Below are 23,776 nucleotides of genomic sequence, written 5' to 3' on the forward strand. Positions count from 1 at the left end.
AAGCTAATTTACCTTGCCTTGGAAATATAAGGATGTATCCTATAAAACCATCTCAGATCTTTGGTACTCAAAATCAAATAAAAACTCTGTGCAGTAAAAGCAAAGAATCATTTTTTTTTCTTAATACAAATTCTAATCAGAGATGCAACAATTCTTTTTCTTATCTGAGCTATTGTGTATGTGTATGTGTGAACAAGCTCCATCTACTTATAACTGCAGTTCATGTGATAAATGTTAAAAGGAATCTTTTTATTGTCAAGGAACTCTTTCTTGAAGATAATAAATACATCGTTAAGGTTTGCCTTAAAAAAATGACTAGAACAAGAAAGCCTAGATTTATATCACTTCATCGTGGCCCAATGTTGTAAACACCTCGCAAATATGATTAGCTTTATTTGCAGAGTGTTTGATGTTTGTCTCTGCATTAGTTATAGTAGTCTTGTGGAAGCCCATTGAGAGTTAGAAAGAAAAAAAAGTAATGAATTTTACTATTTTCAGTAGGAAAAGCTGTTTTGTTTCCTCTGACGTCTGGAGGGGAAACACTGGATAAAGAGATCCTGTGACAAGCCGAATGCTAGTGAAGGAAAATCTACTTTTTTGTTGCTGTTTCTGTCCACAATTGTTTTGTTTCAAATGAAAACACACATGCCTGCTTTGAAATAGCACTTAAAATAGACGTCTCCTTTTGTTGCAGACTTAACTTGTCTCCTTTCTCAACCTCATCCCTACAGGCCCGTGACGGAGGTTTAGACCGGACCGGTGGAGTCATGCTTCACACAGCTGTATCTTGCTGGCAGCCATTCCTAGGTTTGGCTGTGCTGCTAGTCTTCATGGGCCCCACCTTTGGCTGCCCAGCCCGCTGTGAATGCTCGGCACAGAACAAGTCCGTCAGCTGCCACCGGAGGCGCCTGCTGTCCATCCCAGAGGGCATTCCCATTGAAACCAAAATCTTGGACCTCAGCAAGAACAGACTGAAGAGCGTCAACCCCGAGGAATTCATGTCATACCCCTTGCTGGAGGAGATTGACCTCAGTGACAATATAATCGCCAATGTGGAGCCTGGAGCCTTTAACAATCTCTTCAACTTGCGCTCCCTGAGGCTGAAAGGAAACCGTCTGAAGCTGGTCCCCCTCGGGGTGTTCACTGGGTTGTCAAACTTAACAAAGCTTGATATAAGTGAAAACAAGATTGTCATTTTGCTGGACTACATGTTCCAAGATTTGCATAACCTAAAATCCCTGGAGGTTGGGGACAATGATTTGGTTTATATATCACACAGGGCCTTTAGCGGACTGCTTAGCCTGGAGCAGCTCACCCTGGAGAGATGCAATCTCACGGCTGTACCCACAGAAGCTCTTTCCCACCTCCACAACCTCATCAGTCTTCATTTGAAACAGCTTAACATCAACGCTTTGCCTGCGTATGCCTTTAAAAGATTGTTTCGCCTGAAAGGCCTGGAGATAGACTCCTGGCCACTCCTGGACATGCTGCCTGCCAACAGCCTGTACGGTCTCAACCTGACTTCTCTTTCCATCACCAACACCAACCTGTCCGCAGTACCTTACACTGCTTTTAAACATCTGGTTTACCTGACACATCTAAACTTGTCCTACAACCCCATCAGCACCATTGAGGCAGGAATGCTTTCTGATTTGGTACGCCTGCAGGAACTCCACATGGTGGGGGCCCACTTACGTACCATCGAACCACATGCTTTCCAAGGGCTCCGATTCCTACGTGTGCTTAATGTATCCCAAAACCTCCTAGAAACCCTAGAAGAGAATGTATTTCATTCCCCCAAAGCCCTTGAAGTCCTTTGCATTAACAACAATCCTCTGGCCTGTGACTGCCGTCTCCTTTGGATTTTACAGAGGCAGCCCACTTTGCAGTTTGGAGGCCAGTCACCAATGTGTGCTGGCCCAGACAGTGTCAAGGAGAGGTCATTCAAAGATTTTCACAGCACAGCCCTCTCCTTTTACTTCACCTGCAAGAAGCCCAGGATACAAGACAAGAAGCTGCAATACCTGGTCGTGGAGGAAGGGCAGACAGTGCAGCTGATGTGCAATGCTGACGGGGATCCGCAGCCCACCATATCCTGGGTTACCCCACGTCGGAGGCTGATCACAACCAAGTCAAATGGAAGAGCCACTGTGCTGGGAGATGGCACGCTGGAGATCCGATTTGCTCAAGACCAGGACACTGGGATCTATGTTTGTATTGCAAGTAACGCAGCTGGGAATGACACCTATTCGGCCTCCCTTACGGTAAAGGGGTTCACTTCAGACCGTTTCCTTTATGCCAACAGGACCCCTATGTATATGACAGACTCCAACGACACCAGTTCCAATGGAACTAATGCAAACACTTTCTCTCTGGACCTTAAGACAATATTGGTGTCCACAGCTATGGGCTGCTTCACATTCCTTGGAGTGGTTTTATTTTGTTTCTTACTTCTTTTTGTGTGGAGCCGAGGGAAAGGCAAACACAAAACCAGCATTGACCTTGAATATGTCCCTCGCAAAAACAATGGTGCTGTAGTTGAAGGGGAGGTTGCTGGACCGCGAAGGTTCAATATGAAAATGATTTGATGGTGTTCTGCTAGCAGTACTTTTTCTGTGGCATTATAACCAATTAAACCAGCCTGGCATGTGGAATTGCCGGGTAAACGCAGCTTAATGCAGCTGTCACTGTATCAAAAGGTTACGTGGAAATCAAAAGACTCTTTGTGGTTGTACAGCAGAGCCTCCAGACCTTGAGGCAGATATGTCAGGGCCTTTCATAGAACTGGTAAATTGTACTAACTGTTTGCATTGCAAATATTGGCATTCTGGGGATATCAGCAATGAACCGTTGGCTCATGCTCATGGACAATTGTTCAACATTTTCTACCACTACAAAAAGAAAAAGAAAAAGGAAAAAATAAGCCTACAGTGTAGGATTTACATACTTAAAGAAAAAGACACATTTGTCTAAAGCATACTCTACAGTGAAATTTGTATCTATAGATCTCATTTGGTAAAGAGCCTTGCATCATACCTTCTAGTTGGTTCAACACCACAAAAATTGGTAGTCTTTTTTTTTGGTTTTTGTTTTTTTTTCTTTTCTTTTTTCTTTTTTTTTTTTTTTTAACACATCTATACTGTGTACATTTTAAAGCAATACAAATGAGAGGTTGTGCTTTTAGATATCCACCAATACTGACCCAAGTGTGATGTCACCTCCCTTTTAACTACCATCTAACTCAAATTAGACTCCTGTAGTTACCAATTAGAAACAACATTAAATATTTTTCTCCTCATGTAGAAGGCCACAGATGAATAGTTGAGAGCAAAAATGCTCAACTCTATTGATCTTCTCTTCATATAAATATAAGGCATGTGCCTAGTTTTGATACAGAATGGAATATTTTTTATATCTGTGATATCACACTGGACCAGTTTACTGTAACATAGCCCTGGAATGCATCCAGGGAAGGCAACCCACCAGATACTGCTGGCGTAGAGGAGCTGAGTTCTTGATGAGTGAGACTTGTTTTTTGTTAGCCCTGCTTTAATTTCAAAGCTACTGTTAAATTCTTAAAATGTTAATCTGTATGGGGCAAAACTGCAAACTCCTTGGGAAATATGGTCATCTTGCTATTTGGAGGATTGAATTAAAATATAGAAAAACATTTCCGCAAAGAATGAACTCTTCTCCAATGCCAGTAAACTAGGGTTGTTCATGCATAATATGGGGATTATAATACAAAAATGTTTGGAACATGATAGCCTCAAAAAGGCTAACATACTGCCAGATATAATGAACCTCTAGCCACTGTCATCTTCATCTTGTATATTTGTAGATAACACATAAACACAAAGCTAATTTCCAAGAACAGATTACTTAGCTATTCTTGATGCCATTTTAATAACTATGTGGTTATGTTTCCTTCAGGTGCAGTATCTTAGAGCAAGAGGGGCAAGTTTCTCCAGGTTTTAGAAAGTATTTTTAATGGAGAGAAGACAGAAGTGGAAAGTTAGTTCAGTTCAGTTAAATGCTTTTTGTTTTATTCCTCTAAACAAATCCTCAAAAGGCTCAGAACTAAAACTTTATTCTTTATTCTTTATTGTTGATGCCACTGTTTTTATTTTGAAAATCTCAGCAATGGGAAGATATGGAGTTTTTCAGTGATCTCTCAATCTTTTTTAGCAGTTACAAGCCATAGGTTTACTGCTAAGTGATTGATAACAGTTTATAAGTAATTTGAATAAACTAGAATAAAGGTAATAATGACTGTATGTGTTTAGCCAAAAAGAATGTGAAATTGTTGTAGAATAGAACTTTCAGATTAATATGATTTAAGGGTTCTATTATCAATCTTAAAATTAGATTTCAGTGCTCTGAAACTGAAGTCAAGCTGACCTGCAATGGGACGCTGGTGTTTCTAAAAGTACGATCCGCATTTTTTGGCTGAGATTTTCTAAGCTGGATAAAAATCTTCCCCCGTTATCAAGGGAAATGTGCCAAAAGTTGTACATCCATCTGAGCTCCTCAGGTGTATCCTTAATATAGCTGTAGGACCCAAGGTCAAGGCAGTTTTGAGAATCTCTATTCATAGTGGCTGTTTTTTTGTTGCCTCGCTGCTGTTTTTAGGTCACCCAGCTGAAGAAGATGCAAGGGTTGTTAGAATTTTTTTTCACCTTACTTGCTTTGAGTTGGGTTTTGTAGCTTTCTTTTTTTGTGTGTGCGTGTGTTCTGAACTAGACAGCTAGAGATTTATGGAGATGCTTGAGAGTGATCCTCTTTGTTCTATGAAAGTTTGTAAAACATTATTATTAGACAGAATAACCCCTGACTAAACGCTAGCACTGGGGAAATTGTTTTTACTGATACAGTAACCACCGCACTGAAGCCCAAAACTCTATTGTACCTTAATGTGGGTAGTTAAAGAAACAAATGGGGATAAAACAAAGTGTTTCTGAACTGCCCATGGAAGACATTTGCATGTGCCTTTCCCTTGTAATTGTTATTTTTCAATTAGTAACCTATTACCCCTGCAGTCATTTCATGTTAAATGTTAAAATCAATGTTAGAAGCAAAAATTCTCCTCAATTCTGGACAGTTGCAGCAGATTATTTCATATTAAATGTCACAATAAAACAACAAAAACAACAAAAACTTGAAAAAAATTTAGCAAAAAATGTGCTTTTAGGATTAATTATGAATGGCTGAATTCCCCTCTACCTTCTAGAATGATTCTAAAAAGTGATTGCATTATTAGTGTACTGCAAAGATTTCTGAGCATTAACATGCTTAGTTGCCTAAGTGAAATATGTCCTGGTGATGGAAATTACTGCTTGCTCTTGCAGAGCACTGCCTTGCAGAGCTGTCAGCATTGTGTGTATTGCCCTGAGTTCAGTCAGTATACAGGCTGTTTTTAACAATCAGTGTTTGCTCTCTGCCTCTAGCATTGTTCTATTTTTTGTAGCCTACTGATTTCATCGTGGACTTGACAAAGCCTATCGCCCCTCCCAAGGAAAATGAGAACAGTAAGATTGTCAGAAAGGCTTGGATCTTGCTCTGGATAGTTGTGTATGTACTCCTGGGACACAAACTCACTGTGAGGGAATGCAGTGCCGAGGTCAGACCTAGACAGCCACCCTTTTGGCAGTTCTTTTTCAATATATAATAAAAGGACAGTAGCTGTCTGCACACATGCTCTGCCTTTTACTTGCTCACAGTCACTTCTCTGTCTGCTTGAGAGATCAAGGAAACTGCAGTTTACCTTTTTACAAGGGAGTATCGTATTGGAGGAAAAGAATCAGGCTGCAAAGAGACACCTGTCACACATGGCTCCCCTGTCATTTATTTGGAGGCAGGCAGACAGTGCATACCTGTCAACTACAAGAGGGAACAAAGGTGTTTTCCCTCCTTGTGTTTTGTGTGGTGGCTTTGTACAGCTTCATCTGGTCTTCTCTGCTGGTCAGCACAAGAAGACTGAGCAGCAGTAGTTTTGCTGAAAAAAATAACAAAAATGCTGAAACCAGCAGAGCTACTTAAGAAAGCAGGTACACCATTATCTTTGTCATCACAGCTTGTAAGATCTGAGCTGAAGTAGGCTGAATTGCCTATTAATATGTTGGGAAATCCATTTCCCCAGACCAATGCTCCATTCTTCTCTTTCATAATGGATGGGTACTTGTTCTTTCTGAGAGTAGAAAGAGGACCCTACAGGCACTGTCATGGGGAAGGAGTCTACAACGATAAAGGGGGAATGAAGAATAACCAGTGCCCTAACTTTCCTATATAGAGATTTGGGACTGGTTTTCAATTTTTTCCTTGCTTCTTTCACATTAACTTGGGAACATTCTTCTCAGAAAGGCTTAGCTTGAGACATCACCTTGATTAGATACAGATGGGGGAGACTGCTTTTACTGTCTGTTCCACCCTCCCTCAATATTCACACATACTCTCAGTGTCAACACAGCCAGGAGATTCTTAGACCCCAGAGACCTGTTGATATAATCTGATTTTTTAACTAAACACTTTATAATGAAGAAGAGCTCACTTCATGTTATTGACACACCACTATTCAAGTTTTCTTTTATTTTTGATTTTCCTTATTTCTTGCAGCATGGTATTGCATCACCCATGGTGATAGCAACGATATTGTCATTAAGGAAAATAAGGAAGCCAGATTGCACACTCAGTTCACCAAATTTAGTCAAAGTATACGAGACACAGTAGGAAGTCAGCATTAATATATAATTATATATTATATATATACATATATAATATATAATTATATAATATATAATGACATAAATGTTGGGATTGGAGAAGAAAGTGATATAGAGGAAACATGGAATGTAGGCCATGTTGCACATTCAGCACATCAAAGATACATATCAAATCAACTTTCCTACATGACACCTAGACATCTGTTTTAAGCAGTGGACTTTTCCAGAAAGAAAACTGCAAGATGTGAGAATGCCAGAAGCCCACATTTAACCCGCAAAAATATGAAGCAATGGTTGAAAATCTGCAACAACAATTAGCTTCTGGCTGCCCAGCGCAACAGTGCATTATAGGAAAGACAGGTAAGAAACTGCAGTCAGTAGTCATTTTTGTCTCATGTGCTACATCATCTTGTGAAAAAAAGGCCCATTAGACAGTAATAAAATGGAGAATTTTTTTTTTTTAATCAAAAATAGAAACAGTTGTGTGGTGGGACAAAGTTTCACTTTCTTCTACAGCAGTAGAACACAGCAAGAAGTGAGGAAGAGGAAGCCTTTTTTGTCTGCGTTACTTAATCTCTTTCCTCTGAGTGATCTGAGTTTGCACTGGGCTAGCATGATGACTGCTCTGCCTATTCCCATCTTCGTTGTTCAAAATGTGTCTTGACATGGAGATATAAGAAAAAGAGTACTGTCAAGCTGTCCCTCCTCCACCAGCTGTATCACTCGTCTTCTCAAACACATGAACCTGCATAGCAGTAGTGCTTTAGGAGTCAAAGTCCACTGCAGCTGATCTCTAGTCTTACCCTAAGAAAGACAAGGCATGGGCTAGCACTGGATATATGCATTCTGATTTGGTTTCAGTGGCCTAAATGGTTGCCTTTCATGCTAAAAAGATATAGGAGAGAGAGCTAAGGAAGGAAGAAGTAAAAAACAATTTCATACAGTAATTTAAATGTTAATTAACCCTGGAGGAGTAAAAGGAGTGTCTTTCTAAGAATGAAAGGGCCTGAATACTGGAGAATCACTGAAACACTGAATGAGATTTTTCAAGTTAGCTAAGCAGTTTGGATACCCTATCATTACTATCACCTGTAATGAGAATTACAAACTCAGTTTCCCTAGGCAGCTTAGAAAAATCCCAACAGGTTTGGTGATATGTGCTTCTTTTGTTTTCTAGCTCTGCCCTCCCCTCTTTTCAGTTGCAAATGACAGTAATCCCAAATGAAGATCTTTGGATTCAGTTAAGTTTCACTGTATGCTCATGTGCTTTTTGGAATCTAGATCTCAAAGCACAATCTTAAATGCTCTTCAAACCAAAAACAATTCTAAAAAAGGATGAAGCTTGGATAAGCCTCCTCCTGCAAATAAAATAAACAAGTGTCTGTGAGGTTCTTGCTATTGCTACTGAGATAGCTACATGCCAAAAGCAATCTGCAAGTTGAATGACTCTGAGTCTTTCTTTTCTGTTCTTTCTGTTTTGTTTTGCTTTTTAACTGGAAGCAGGTGGTTGAAGATAAGGCCAGCTGGAAATAGAAATCTTTATTTATACCCTCAGCAGAATAAATAAAGAGCTGGCATAGGCAAGAAAATTCTTGTTATGACTTAAGGACACTTTATCCTTCATATTCAAATAGCTTGTAGAAGAGTACAAAAGAGCAGACTTTTACCTCGTAATTTCATTATTTGTATTTGTTTGAACTGGCACCAAAATTGTCATGAAACAGAAGTGTTGGAGCAAGAGACTAAAACCAGATTCTCTACTCTAGCGAGGCAGTATGTATCAGGAGAAATCCCCTCAACATCCGTTACGTGACTCCGTGGTTACACTAGAAATCTCATAAAGGAATGTAGATTTTTTTGCTCATTATGAAGGGGCTACAGTGGGAAATAAGCAGAATTTATGCTTTAATTAATTCTCACCTTGTGGCATAGCTTCTGTTCTGGATTGCTTTAATATTTGTCACTGTTAATTGAGCTGGAGAATTAGCAAATATAGATTCTGGGAAGAAAAAAAGTAAAAGAAAGCCTCCTTCTATGTGTGGTATCTGCAGGTCAGCAACACTACCTGCTTTCACATAAGCCAAGAACGAGTTGAGATTTCAAGGCAGCTGTGAAGATGGTTGTCAACTTGTACAGTTAATAATTTTCACTTTCCAGAAAGCAAAATGCTATGGCTTCTTAAGGCATTCATTTATGTCATTTTGAACCTTAAAAACAACACTTTGTCCTCATGACACTGGGCACTGTATAAATAGGTAGTAAATGACAATAGTGATCTGGTGAGCTTACAGCCTTATATGTAGGAAGATGGCTTATGGGCAAGTACATAACGATAGCAAGTCTGTCATTTGTTGGGGAGGGAATACCATAGTGCATAAATATTAGAATATCATCACAGTTACTGAAATCTATTTGCAAGCACATGTAGTTCATATGTATATGTTTGTGTGTGCAAAAAAAAAATAAAAAAAAAAAAAAAAATTATATTTGTTTTGTTCTTTTTCTTACTTCAAGTATTAAATGTATATTGTTTTAAAAGGTGAAAAGATTAACCAGAAAAAAAAAAAATGTGTTGTAATTTATTTTAATATATATGGTCATGATTATGGATGGGAAATGAATTAGCGCTGCTGTTATGATTCATGAGGCACATGACAAGTCAGGTTTGTCCGTAAGTTCGCTTCATGTTTCAGCAAAATATGGTAATGAAAAAAGAAAAAAAAGAAAAAAAAGAAAAAAAAAAGCTTTGTTTGTCAAGACAGTTGTTCTGAATGTCATTTTAAAATTTACTTTAGGGCTTATGTCATGATGTGTATCATACTTATCCAAAATGAAACCCAAATAAATACTTTGTGGAGTGGCAAAATTTACTGAGGAAAGTGAAGAAAATTTGCACTGCTTCCCTTATTGTAGCTGGTCACCTTTTTTCAAGGGGTAGTGAAAGAAACTAAACTGAGGGGAAAAGAAAGAAACAACAGTTTTCTCAGCACCAATCGCAGCACCCTCAGTGCCAAGTCTTCACAACAGGTTATCCACTCAGACCAACCACTCCTGAGCATATAAGCCATTCCAGTCAGGAAGAGAAGACTCCAGCAGGCATTTTGCATCTACTTACTTTCACTCCTCCTCTATGGCATGGAGACCACAGACACAGAGAAAAATCCAGGTCATATTCTGATGTGTTTTGGCATTTACTCTCCATGCAGAGTGTGAGACAGCCTGTTGTTTCACCATCCTTTGCATAGCATGTGAAGATAATTGGTGGAGATACCAGTCAGTCTAATCCCACCACATTCCAGTATAATGGAAATAGATTTCACCAGCTGTACATCACTGTTTTTACAAAGGTATTTGATTCCAAATGTCTGTTTCTGAAACACATTTTGTAAGGAAAGCACAGGTATTCAAACTACCCTGTAACTGCACCACAGCAATTAAGTGGAGAAAGGCAGACTGCTGAATTTGAAAGCTACTCCCCGCCCCTGAGGCTTGCCTTGACCCACCAAATCTGTGTCAGAGATCAACTCTGTAGGACACAGGCCATAACCTAATACTGCTACTCTCATTCTCCCACAGCTAGGTGCTTTCACAGCGAATTTTACTTATGCATCTTGGGATAATCTGAAATAAGATTCATAAGTCATGAACTCTATATCCTCTAAACCAGGATCTTGTTCACTAGGAAGGGAAAATAATGTTGGTTTTGCTACCTCAAAAGAGGAAGAAGCAGGTTGAAATCCTGCTGGATTGCTGGGAGCAGAATCGGATGGGCTAGATGTCAGTCCTCCCAAGCTTCTTGAAATCTGTTGTATCATTCTGCACTTGAGGGTATCAAATGATACCCTCAAAAGGTTTTGACCGACTTGTACCACTGTACCTTCCTCTGCAGTAGACTATCAAATGCAGTAAATCTGTGGGAAAAACTTAATGATAGATTATGTTAAGAATCTACTTAATTTTTGTGTTATTTTCTTTCGATCTGATCATCTGATTTACAGACTGCAGCATGCTGCAGTACTGACTACAGCATGACATGAAAAAACAAGCATCACTGAGAACACTGCATTTGCCAGGGACAGACAAGGTTTCCTGGAAAGGCTCGTCTACACTAAGCTTCAGACTTCTTTTATGCAATGCACGGTACTTCTCTGGACTACTTGACATTATCTCAAGGGGAGAGAACAGAGGGTGCTGTACAGTTTCCAGTTATAGTGAATGAAACCACTAGTCTACGCCATGACTAACAGGTAACGAAAAGCATTGTCACATTGGGCAATCACTGACAATTTCATTAGGTCAGAGTCGCAAGAGAAAGATTTGTGCTCTCCAGAACTACACTTTTCTGGACCAAAAAAAAAAAAGAAAAAAATAAGAAGAAGACGAGAGTAATATCTGTAGTTAATTACTAAACAGATGAACAACTCTTTAAGTACTCATAAACACCCAGAATTCTCTAGGATATGGTCATTTTCATAAATTTCTGAGAATTTTATACTTTTATAGACTCACTATAGAAGACCTGTATTGTAATTAATATAACATCCACCTATACTGGATGGCAGAGTAAATTAATAATAGTAGTCATCCAAAGTATATTTTAAAAAAATGTTTAGCTCTAACATTTTTTGTACTTTGAAAGGCTGTCACACTGTCTATCAATCAATAAACTCAATACACAAAGATTATGTCATTATCACACTGGGAAAGGTGTACAGTGCATTTTCTGCATCACAAAACCTTCCCACGTGCAGATATAGACGGCTGGCTACAAAAAAAAAAAAAAAAAAAAAAAGGGGGGCTTTATTTATCTCCTATACTACCTGGACTGGGTGAGGGGAGGCTGGTAACTCATGGTGGGAAAGCACAGTTGGTCTGGTGAATCAAGAAATTCTGAGTTATTGCAAAGGACTTGGCATTACTGCTCAACAGACTTGGCAGTAAGGGAGATTTGGTCTAAGCTGCTTTTTCCCTAGATATAGGAAATTCTTGAGGGAAAGCCTTATTCTGCCTCTGTTCTTGGAGGGGTAAATTTTCAACTTTAGTAATCAAGGGGAGAAGTAATAGAGTAATAAGTTGATGAAATACAGGAAGGGATTGTAGAGAGAAAAAGAAATTAAAACTAGTGTAAAAAATTAGATGACTTAGCACCTACTGTAAGTACCTGTGGAATTACATGAGTCTGCAGGAGCTGGTTTATTAATTAATCCCTAGGGAAGAAATTCAGCTAGTTAAAGCTATAATCACCAGCTAGAAGATCTTACTTACCTCGTCAGTCCCTAAAGTGGAAGTTATATTTTTCTGAGCTGTTTTCCAATTACTTTGCTATTTATATAACTCAGAAGCACAAGTGATGGAGAGCACACTTATTTTATTACAGGAAGACAATGATCATACATTTAATCTGTTACTTTTGCTATGAGAGCTATTCGCTGTATGTACAAAAACTAATAGATTACATCCATTATGTAAAGTATTGCTATCACTGAAACCAAACATTTCCTTTTAAAAAGATGCCAACCTGTGGTGCATCTATGCAGTGCATCAGTTCTTATGCATTGCAGATAATGCTTTTGGGTTTTTTGTACAGACAGGAAGCATATCATGCAAATACAAATTCAAATACAGACCCTTACACGAGAGCCTGCACTTTAACGCACCTTCTGGAATCTCGTTGTCTTGGCTTTAGTGAGTTTGGCAGGCCATCACATTCTGCTAAAGAATACCAGATCAGCATTGCCTGATGTGGAGTAGTCACTGCTGCTGGCTAGTAACACAAGCATGAGGTTGGAACTCAACATTTCTGAAATGTAGGCAAAATCTCTGGGCCTCTAACTCTCTGGAAAATATAATAACAATATTCACCTTTCAAAAGGAATATTCTACCATTTCTCTTGATTTTGTATATAAATTGTTACGTAGTAATAGGCATTGTTATTAAAGAAAGCAATTTTTTTTTTTTTTTTTTTTTTAAGAAATGCAATCTTTGCTGCCCAAAATGTTCCAGAAGATGACAGCAATGTGGTGACAGAAATGGTCTGCCCTGTGGTCAACATTTCTAACAACAGTAAAATAGATGCTCTTGCAGAAGAGTGAAGTTATATGAAAGAAAACTGTCACGAAAGATGAACACCAACTAGACTCTTGTCTTTTTTGCAATTCAGTCATGTATTGCATAAAAGGACCTCTTAATGCCTCATATAATTAGTGTTTTTGCAATGCCTGATCAAAGATTCATCTCCTAATGAATCTGTGAAAAATTTTCTCTTTGCCTTTGATTATAAATGAGAAATGCTGAAATGAATGCAAACTACACATCATCAGGTTGTCAAGTGTGTCAACTCAAGTGTTGAACACTCGGACTACTTACATAAAAACATTTCCATTTGGTCCTTATACAAGACTGCCAAAGTAGGTTCCATAGTTTCTCTAATTCTTAACCAAAGTTTATTGAAACAAACCTAGAATTCCCATAGACTCTCCAGATCTTTAACAGGTAAAGTAATGAGTATCTACTTTTCAGATTTCCAGTGCCAATGTCTATCAAAGGAAATTTGATCTGATGTTTGCTTTATTTGCCACAGTGCTGAATTGCGTCAACTTCATATTTTAATCTAGATTGGTTTGCTCATACATGATCCAAACACTTGGAACTGCCCTATTCCCAGCTTCAGCTCTAGGACAGAAGCCAGAAGAATCTGCTTTGAATGTCATTGAAGCGAATTTGATAGTTATTGACCAGATACTGTTCCATGTTCAGCAGTCACTGGGAACTATTTCTGAAGTATGGGCTTATCTGGCACAATTAAAAATACCAGACTTGCTCGTGGGATTAAGATTAACTGGCATGCATCCATTTTGTCGTTCAAGACTACCATCAATTTAGGACACTGGAAGGTGCATGTTCAAGACAATGAGAACTGAAGGGAGTGCTTACTAAAAGTGCATGCCATCGTTGAGAAGCACACACACAAAAACATATATGAGAGATTAATTTGTGCTTTAAGTCTTAATACTGAAGCAGAAACTCAAAGCAGTGCAAATGGAAAGACAGTACAACGAAAAAGCATTTTTCTCTAATGGGCTTTACAGAATAATGAAAAGTGTGAAAAGTGGATGACATGTGCTTGTTGATGGGTAAATTATTTTCTCTGTGGGAGTGTTCCCTCCAGATCTTGTCTTATCATAAGGATTTTCCTCTCTCCTTGTTCAAAAATGAAAACTACAAACCACATAATTTCATTGCAACTACTTTCTTAAAATGCAGTCTGTTCGAACAAAAGGTTGACCCTTCCTGGATTTTCAAAACTACTGTAATTGCTTTTCACAGAAATTTATTTTAATTGTAATGCTGTTCTGCTACAGCCCTATTGTCTGTGTCCTTCTGAATTGTCAGTTAATTAAATGAAGTAATAAAAGCTGGAAAGCACATTGTTGTAATTCATTTCTACGTTGCAATTGTCTTATCAGAAACAGGGTTATGAATTTCATCTGTTGAGGCACAGAAATAAAATACTAAACAAAAAAGAAAAAAAGAAAAAAATCCATTGCTGTTTCACTTCTGTTACTTACGGCAAAAGTTTGAGGCTATCATTTGTCTCCCATCTATTTCAGAAATGTCCTCAGCATTCTGGTGAGTGTACTGATTAAAAGCAAAGAAAGATTTTCATTCATATTCCAACAAGACTGCATATACTGTATATATAGATCTAATGTCCTTTAATTAGGCTACTTCTTGCCGTATGAATGTCTTCTCCCATCTTTTTCCTTCACATTCCAGTGAGTCTTTGACCAACGAGTCCCACATGCAGTTTGACTGCTTCAGTAGAAAGCAGAGAATGACTTGCCAGCTGGAAAATCTTCTCAAAATGGATAAGACAATTGTCTGACAGCCTTTCCTTCAATAGAAGGAGAAAGCAGAAAGAAGCACTGAACTTCCTTTTAGCCAGTGGACAGTTTCCACTAAACTTTCTAGAATTCAAGGGAAATCAAATAAAACAAGAAAGGCTTCATTAAATATATCAATAGCAAAATAGGTGAATGTGGGCCTGCTGGAAAATGAGGTGCATGCCCTGGTAACCAAAGGATGCAGAGAAGGCAGAGTTACAGAACACCTTCTTTGATTTTTGCTAAGGCTCCTCCAGAATCCCAGACCCTGGAGAAAACTGAGTCTGGGAGAAGGAAAATTTCTCCTTTGTCAAGGAAAATCTGGTCAGAGATTGCCTAGGCAAACTCAACACACACAAATCCATGGGCCCCAGTGGGATGCACCCATGAGTGCTGAGGGAGCTAGCAGAAGTGACTGCTGAACCATTATCATCCATGAAAGATCATGGAGAATGGAAGAGGTGCCTAAGGACTGGAGAAAAGCCAGCATTGCTCTGGTTTTCAAAAGGGGCAAGGAAGACCTGGGAAACTTCAAGCCAGTCAGGCTCACATCTGTCCCTGGCAAGGTAAAGAAGCAGCTTATTCTGAATGTCATTTCCAAGCATGTGGGAAGAAAGAAGCTTATCAGGAGTAGTTAACATGGATTCACTAAGGAAAAATCATAATATTCTTACTGATGATCTTGATGAGGGGATTGAGTACACCCTCATTAAGTTTGTAGGCGATGCCAAGTTCAGAGGAAGTGTTGATCTGCTTGGGATAGAAAAGTTCTACGGTGGGATATGGACAGACTGATTAATGGGCTGAGGCCAATTGCATGATGTTCAACAAGAACAAGGGCTGGGGCTTGTACTTTGATCACAAGAGCCCCATGCAACCTTCAGGCTTTGGGCAGAGTGGCTGGAAAGCTGCATAGAGGAAAAGAATCTGAGAGCCACTAACCTCATCTATCTAACACTAGACCAGGTGCAAAGTCACTCATATTGGCATACTGGAAGTGTCCAGTAGCCACATAACCTGCACAAGACCAGAAACCAGCAGGTCCAAGGTGACAAAAACCCACCAGCACTCTGGGAACACAGGCACAAACAGCCCAGGTGCTGGCACACATGGCTGGGAACAGCCTGGCCCCACAGATCACACACAGCCTATCCCAGTGCTCAGGAGGGCACCAGAGACACTGACTGAGCCTCCACGTCACATTCCCTGGTAGCAAAGCAGTCAGCAGATGATGGTGCCAAAGCTGCTGGCACTTCTCAGAACATGCTGGGGTGCCAAGGCCGCTGATGTCCCACCCTCATCAAGATGGTACTTTCAGCTCTGCACAGGGCTTTCACCTGCAGCTGTATCATGGGACAGAGAGATCAGAGGCACGAGGCTGCCAGAAGCAGGCAGCTCCCTGCAGATAGCAGTTCCCAACCTGAGGATGGGGAGTTCTGAACAAGTCTCTTCTCAATTTTGTCCTGGCTGAGGCTGTCTGATCAGTGTGTTCATGTGTGTTTGGTATCTGAGTGCAGCTAATGGCATCAGAGCACGAGGTGGATGGTCCCTGTGTCTGTGATGCCAGCGACTGGAGTGTGATTTCTGGCTAGCAAAGGATGAGTCGCATGAGCTGGTGAATGTGTGAGGTGGCCTCTGAGGAACAGGCTGAAGCACTGTGAGGGGCAGCCCTGGTGTGAGTGTACTAGTGTGTCTGTAGGGATGGGAGCACAGACAGACCCCTCGGGTCCAGAAATACCTCTTCTCTGGTTGGTTTGTCTAACACCAGGACAAGGAAGCACTCCAAGAGTCTTCAGGATTGCTGAAAGAATTTGGTCTGGCATTTGTAGTAGAATTTGATCTGGCATTTGTAATTTCAATCTTAAAATCTTCAACAGCGAAACACAAATCTCTTCCAAGATTCCTGAATTTCTTCATAGAGGTGTTGAAAATTCTCACCCCTTTCTACTCTCACTACAGAATGTGCAGCATCAAGAATACAAGCTTCAAATCTAGTGAGACATGCTGCATTCTTATATCCAGAAAATCCAACAGAAAAATGTCCCTGTTTTCACAGGTAGGTCCTGGAAGCTTATCTCAGTGAATGATTTTGGCAGCATCACAGAGATGTTAATTCTTAAGGCAGTAGCACTGGTTACTGATTAACACTCCTATCACAATTTCATGTCCAAGCTGTTTAATGCTACAGCATTTGCAGCCAGGGAAGAAGTGCCCCTGGTGGATATTGAGCCGAGACAAAGTGTGCTGTCCACAGACAACCTTTCTGGGTCTGCTCATTTGTACAGCTGTGAGCTGGGACGGAGCTCATTTTCATTCTAGATGCTGGTGCAGTGCTGCACTTTGGATTTGTGATGAAAATGATGCTGATGACACGCCAACAGTTTAGTTACTGCAGCACAGTGTTTGCACAGCGCCGAGGGCTTCTCTAATTCCCCCACTGCTCTGTCAGCCAGGGGGCTGGAGTGGGAAGAAGAGAGCAAATGACCTGTTTTCCTTCACTTGTGTGTAGCTCTGCCTTTACCCCTTATGCTGTTTGTTTCAACCCACCAGGTCTTTCACCTCAACTTTCCATTTCTCTCCTCCACCTAGCTGTAGGGGTGTGAGCAAGCAACTAGATGGTGCTGAGCAGCCTAAATGCAGACCGTCACAACATGTCATAAGTTTTCTAGATGAGTCGTGAAGGCCCATGCTTCCAACTGGGCCCTGCCACAGCTCACCCCTACTGGGGCTTCTCCAGAGGCTGAACTGGTTGGTTGCTCCTAGGGACAGCCTTTGTAAGCATAAAGGTTTGGCCACCATCACTCCTGACTCTGCCCACAGCATGTCAGATCTGCTTCTCATCACAAGCTCTGCTCCTCCTGCTTAGGATGGGGATGGGACTCCCTCTCTCTCCCTGCACTACTTTTCACAGTGTTTTTTGGTGGCTTTGTCATGGTTTTCTCTCTGCAAAAGGTCCCTCAGCATGAGACTCCACTCTGAAGCTGAGACCTCTCTTTGAGGTCTTCAAGCCCCATGCCTTTGTACTCTTCATAGAAATTCTAAGATATGTCATACTCAGTGGGCTGAATGTGATTATAAAACATTCAGATTTGTGGTGTTTGAGCTTAATCTTCTGAATTGCTATTGCATTTATTCAGAACATAACCCATTACTTGAAACAGAAAACTCTGTGGGACCAAAGTCCAGCTCTATGGATTTCTGTTTAAATCATACTTCTGGCTCCACTGCCCAGTCCCCTGTGAACTTCGTCAGGAAAGAATGAGAAGTACAGCTTTCCTCTGACACGTTAATATCTAGAATTAAAATCTAAAATCTAGACATAAGGAAGAAATGAAAATTTCAATTATTTCTCTTAAGACTTTGTCCCAAAGATGGGTTCTTTCTCTAAAATTCATAGGTGTAACAAATACTATCTCTAATTCTGGCTGTAAATGAGAAGGAGGTCAATGGATCCAGAGCAGTGAGCTTGATGCAGTTTGCCAACTGCATGACGGTTGAGTAGAGAGGTTGGGAATTACATCACAGCCACCTTGCCAAAACCCACAGAACTCAAATGCATGGTCTATGATCATTTTCCTCCTGTGGCTCTCTCAGTAATACCACTACGCTACCTACAGATTCAAGCTAAGTGTTTGCCCAGATCTTGCTCAAAATCAAACTAACAGAAGTCTTTCATAATTGTTAAGACAATTTAAAAATTGTAGCATAAGCTGGTATCAAGACTCAAAGAGCTAATGTAGCCACAGCAAATACACAACAAAAAAGAGGGAAAGGGCAGTAGTTATCCCTGGGAGTTTCCCAGATAACTGCCTAAAAGTTGCCCATCACAAAAGTCCTGTTGGAAACTTTCTATCATTTTAGGGAGGTTTGGATGTGACCCTTGAGTAAAACGCTCCTGAATCAGGGAGACTGTGAACTTTCTGTAAAGACAGCAGTACTCAGCCAGCACACATGATCAGCATTTCTCAAAAATGGCTTGCTGAATTGGGTGTAAAACAAGTTTTTAAAGATGCAAGATGAGGTAAGGTGGCTGCAGCTGGTTCTAACAAGGAGTTGCAGGCTTGTCTGTCTAACCTAAGGACAACCAGGTCTCACAGCAACTGATAACCTCATCTGCTTTCTGTATGCTGCAACTGGAGAGGGGAGCAGAGAGCACGTGGCACCTCCAACAGTCAGTTTATACTCTCTCATGCAGATGAATCACTGATTGGATTGTGTTTGGATGGTCCAATCTAATGACTGCAAATTATGATTTTGGTAAAACTTTGTTGCTGATGCAAGTAAGAAGGTTTTCTTGATGGCTCTTTTCCAAATGGAACTGAGATGAGGGTCGGGGAGGCTTAGGATCGGTGTTAAAGCAAGGCCTCCGAGAGAAAGGCTCAAACCTGATAGAGAATCTAAGCAGATTTCTGTATTATACTATAGAATATTTAAAAAAAAAAAACCACCTACACTAATTTATCCCCAAGTGTAACACAAAGTTTAAGTCAAAGTATGGACTGTACTGAAAGAAAACAGTTTTCCATCAAGTCTGAACCACTTTCAGCATTCTCACAGCACATGGTAATTCTGTAGAAGAGATGCAAATTCATTACTGATACAAATCTGTAGAACTTCATCAAACTTACTAGGGCTCCTCTCTTTTAAACTAGTTGAGGATTATGTCTCAAATCACTTAGTCGTAACAACATGCTGTACGCCAAGAGAAAATTAGTGGAGGAAATAACATAAAATTGGTGCTTTACTGATTTTCTGTGATAAACAACTTATCGTAAGTATTTAAAATCCATTATAACTTTTTATTTATTCTTAAACACAGTGTACTAATTTTTTAATGCTAAAAACATTCAGTCCACTTATTTACATAATTGCTGCAGTGCATCCTGGTAAAAATTGTGACTCAAGATACTTATAACTGGTGGCATAAATGCATGTTTAGATGAATTAAGAAGGAAAACAACAGAAAAAAAAAAAGCCTTTCAGTGCAAAATAAGATATAATAATTAACGCAGAGAAGAGGAAAGAAAAATGGCAATTTGGGCAGAAAAAAAAGCTTTCCATAAGAAGTGAATGCTAAGACATCATAACAGTCGGAGTAAATGTTGAGTAAGATGCTCTGGGTAAAACAAATAGTGTTGCAGTGTTGCAATGATTAAAATATTGTCTATGTTTAACTGTAATTGGCAGCAGAAGTGTGGTTTTTTTTTTTTTTTTTTCCTAGAGATGAGAATAATGGAAGTTTGAAAAAAAGTGATGCAGTCTGGGAAAATGAATGATTATTGCAGCTTTTCTGTCATTAATTTATCTGTTAAGTGTATGTCCTCCTACATAGTTGAGCTCTGTTCCAGATGTGTGTATGTAGCAGCTACAGACTTCTGGGCTCTTAGAAGAGATGAACTGAATGCACTAACACTGCCTGCCAGCTGAGAGGAATTAGGTAAAACAATGGCTCCTATCCTGCTACACAATAGGCTTTATTAGAGACTTGACATTCCCTCTTCTCACATATACAGATGAACTGTAAACCAAGGGGGAGAAATGAGTCCATAAATTGGCCTAACATAGGCCATAGAGTTTCTTATTCCATCTTTCAACCTGTCTTCACAGGAGATGTGATTCAGCCCTACGATCATCCTTGTCATCCTCTCTGGACCCACTCCATCAGCTTCACATCTTTCACATCAGTGTTGAGGGTCTTAGGCCTGGATGCAGTACTCCAGCTGAGGTCTCATAAGGGCAGAATCAAGGAGGACAGTCCCCTCCCTCTCCCTGCTGACCACCCCTTCTTCGGATGCAGCCCAGGATGCAGTTGGCCTTCAAAGCTGTAAGCGCACATTGCTGACTCATGTTAAGTTTTTCATCTACCAGGACCTATGAGTCCTTCTCAGCAAGGCTATTCTCAAGGGCTTCTTACACAGTCTGTAAACTTATCTGGGAAAAGTTCTAAGTATTTTTTCACATGTACACTTGAACATACAGATCTTGCAGAGTGTAATACAATGTGAAGAAAAAGAGAGATGAAGTTGAAACCTTCATGGTTCATGGGTAAGAGCATCCTTTGCTGGGCACAAAGAAACCTGAAATAACTTCGTAGATACAGAATCATAGAATGTCTTAGGTTGGAAGGCACATTATAAAAGTCATCAAGTTCCAGTCCCCTCCTGTGGGTAGGGTTGCCACCCTCTAGGTCAAAGTACCCAGGGCACATCCAACTAGAACATGAATGCCTCCAGGAATGTACATCCACAACTTCTTTGGGCAACCAGTTCCAGTGTGTTACCACCCTCTGAGTGAAGCATTTATTCCTAACTGCTAATCTAAATTCGTCCTCTTTTAGTTTAAAACCCATCCTCCACTATTAGACTATGTCTAATTTGTCCATTAGACCAATCACTCTCTTTCCTGCTTATAAGCTCCCTTCAAGTACTGGAAGACTGCAATGAGGTGTACCCAGAGCCTTTTCTTCTACAGACTGAACAAACCCAACTCTTTCAGTCTTTCTTCCTAAGAGAGGTGCTCCACCCCTCTGATCATCTTCATGGCCCTCCTTTGGACCTGCTCCAAAATCCAAAATCTCTTTTTCGTGCTGGAAGCCCTAGACTTGGATGTGGTACTCCAGACAGGACCTCATGAGGGCAGAATAGAGGGAAACAATCCCCTCCCTGCCCTGCTGGCCACCCTTCTTTTGATGCAGCCTGGGATACTGTTGGTCTTCTGGGCTGATAGTGTGCACTGCTGGCTCGTGTGCAGACTTTTGTCCACCAGGACCCCCAGGTCCTTCTCTATAGGGGTCTTCTCAGTGAGTTCTTATCCCAGTCTTGTACACATCTCGGATTGCCCCAACTCAAGTGCAGAACATTGCACTTGGCCTTGTTGAATCTCATTATCTTCATGTGGGCCTGCTTTTCAAGCAATACAAAAATAATCCAGTCCAAGAATTAGCTCCACATAAGGCCACCCAAAAATCTGATTTTCACAAACAGAAATGACTTACCTTTGCTTTTAAAGGACAGTAATGGTCAAGAAACATGTCACAGAGTATCTCATGTATCGGTAGCTAACTCTGAAATGACCTGTCTGGACATGGTCTGGATAGCTATAGTGGGGCTAGAGATGTGCAGGAGGTTTTGCTCAGTCTGCAATCCAGCAGTCAAGACTGGCGTATCCGTTACCATCTGGGACAACCATAGTTGCAGATACTTGCAGCACAGAGGTAGTGGAGGAACTGTAAGACACATAGAGCACTGATGTAAACTGTTGTGCTTAAAATAGCATACCTAATTTCAAGCTCAAATTAAAAATTAAATCCATATGTATTCACCAGTGCTTTCAAGGTGCATTGGTTAGACTTTTGTTTAAACATGATCAAAATAGCACAGATGTTTACATTCAGGGATGCACTTCACCCTTGTGAGGTAAGAAAAAGAGTTTCTGTGCTTGCTTCCATCTCACTGAATTATTTCATTCACTCTTTCTAATACGTTAAACCTTGGATCTTGACGCATCAAGCCAAATAAGACAGACACTGTGAGGTATCAGTACACAGCCTACAAAGACCATGTTTACAGATTGTGTAGAGGCAACACCATGAAACAAGACAAACCACCAATGGTTCTGTTGATTTTAGTACTACAATTTGTTTCATAAATAAGCAAAAAAAGGTGGCATTTCAAAAATAATATTTAAACATATAAAAATCACAGCTGTGGAAGAAAGTGGATGATGACAGCTGTGTAATCAGTGTAATCTGAACTTGCTGTTCTTCATGGATAACTGCAACGCTACTGATCTGCTGTGAGAAGAAAGGAAAATGCTGCTTTTCAGGAACTCTAGTTACTCTTTGCCTGCCCCAATTCTAGAGCTGAAAATTATTTACTTTCTGATTTGTTTATTTTTAAACCACAACTGGGTTTCAGTGCTCAACAGAGGCACTAAAATCACCTCTAGAACATCATGGATCGAAGCTGCCATCCCAGCATAGAAGCGTATTTACATAATCTCTCTGCAATTCTATTGACTTTCATACTACAGGAAAAGGAAAACACTAAAATACAGCTCGGGGGGGGGGGGGGGGGAGGCTGTCATCTGGTACAGTGACATTCCTGGACCAGCTGTATCCTCCTGGCTTTGTAGTGGACTTTATATTACGTGTGATTTGTTTGTGTCCTACAAAGCCAGCAGCCTTCAATGCTCTCCTTGCTCATGACAGGATCAAGAAAGCCTTCTATACCCAAGTGTGTCAACTTGGTGCTTTTCCTCAACCTTGAGTTATTCTCTCTCATATTTTTTTTTTAATATACTCAGAAAAAAAGAGTGTTTGCAAAGAAACTGACAGAAGCCTGGGGGCTAGCAAGCAAGCCAGATGTTCTTGGGCTTTCTTTGTTTCACAGCCATTATTTTCTTGTGTGCCCAAACTACTAATTCTAATTTTAATCTTGTATTTCTATCAGCAGACACATTGCTTCTGACAAAGGACTTGCAGTGCTCCCTTGAAGGAGATTTTATCAGTTGTTGTCTGGTATTGTCAGCTGCTGTCACCCCACTTTGTTCAATGGCACCTGGCAGACAACTCCATTTCTCAGTGAAAGCAAAACTTTTCACCGTGTTCTTACCAAACTTAGGCAATTATCCTTATTCCTTTTAAACATGGGTGGCATCATTCCTTGTCAGTGTGAAGACTCCTGAATTTCAGTCCTGAATGTCTTTTGAGTGGTTCAGTGCTGTATAAAAATATCGGTGGAGTCTGTCATAGGAAATTTTGTTAGAGGTGGGTAAAAGAAACCTCATTATATTTATTTCAGCTGAGAAAAGAAATATAATTATTTATCAAGAAAAAAATATTTTACATACAAGCAGTAGTGCTTTACAAGTACAGTAAAGTACAAGTACAGTAGTGCTTTACAAGTTTCACACAGTTGTAGTGATGTAGAGTCTCAAAACTGAAACTACTTCCTGAAACTATAATGTGTCTCCAAAGGTACTATCCATTTCACTTGTTCACCATTCAGTCTAACACTGGTATGAATGCCATGGTTAGACAAAGAAGAACATAACGTGGCAAATGTAGAAGTCAGCTAAAGGGTCAACAACACAGCAACTCAGAGATTCTTATTTACCCCCTGTGAATTCTGTTTTACAGAGGAAGTTGCTAAGAGAACAGTATTTTGAATGCT

At 40.1% G+C, this 23,776-nt stretch overlaps 1 protein-coding gene across 1 annotated transcript; it reads left to right on the forward strand.

Annotated features, from left to right (window-relative positions):
• Nucleotides 1-767: 767 nt before the first annotated feature.
• LINGO2 (leucine rich repeat and Ig domain containing 2) lies at nt 768-2,588 on the forward strand. Its single transcript, XM_042829518.1, has one exon. It carries the CDS (start codon nt 768-770, stop codon nt 2,586-2,588), a length of 1,821 nt encoding a protein of 606 aa, XP_042685452.1.
• The last annotated feature ends 21,188 nt before the right edge of the window (nt 2,589-23,776 follow it).

This window comes from Centrocercus urophasianus, unplaced genomic scaffold (assembly GCF_019232065.1).
Source record: "Centrocercus urophasianus isolate 14NV4802_14NV808 unplaced genomic scaffold, USGS_Curo_1.0 seq_31, whole genome shotgun sequence".
NCBI classification, from domain to species: Eukaryota; Metazoa; Chordata; class Aves; order Galliformes; family Phasianidae; genus Centrocercus; species Centrocercus urophasianus.

Excerpts from the sequence above, each read along its gene's own strand:
- LINGO2 (XM_042829518.1), top strand. The coding sequence starts at position 768 with ATGCTTCACACAGCTGTATCTTGCTGGCAGCCATTCCTAGGTTTGGCT.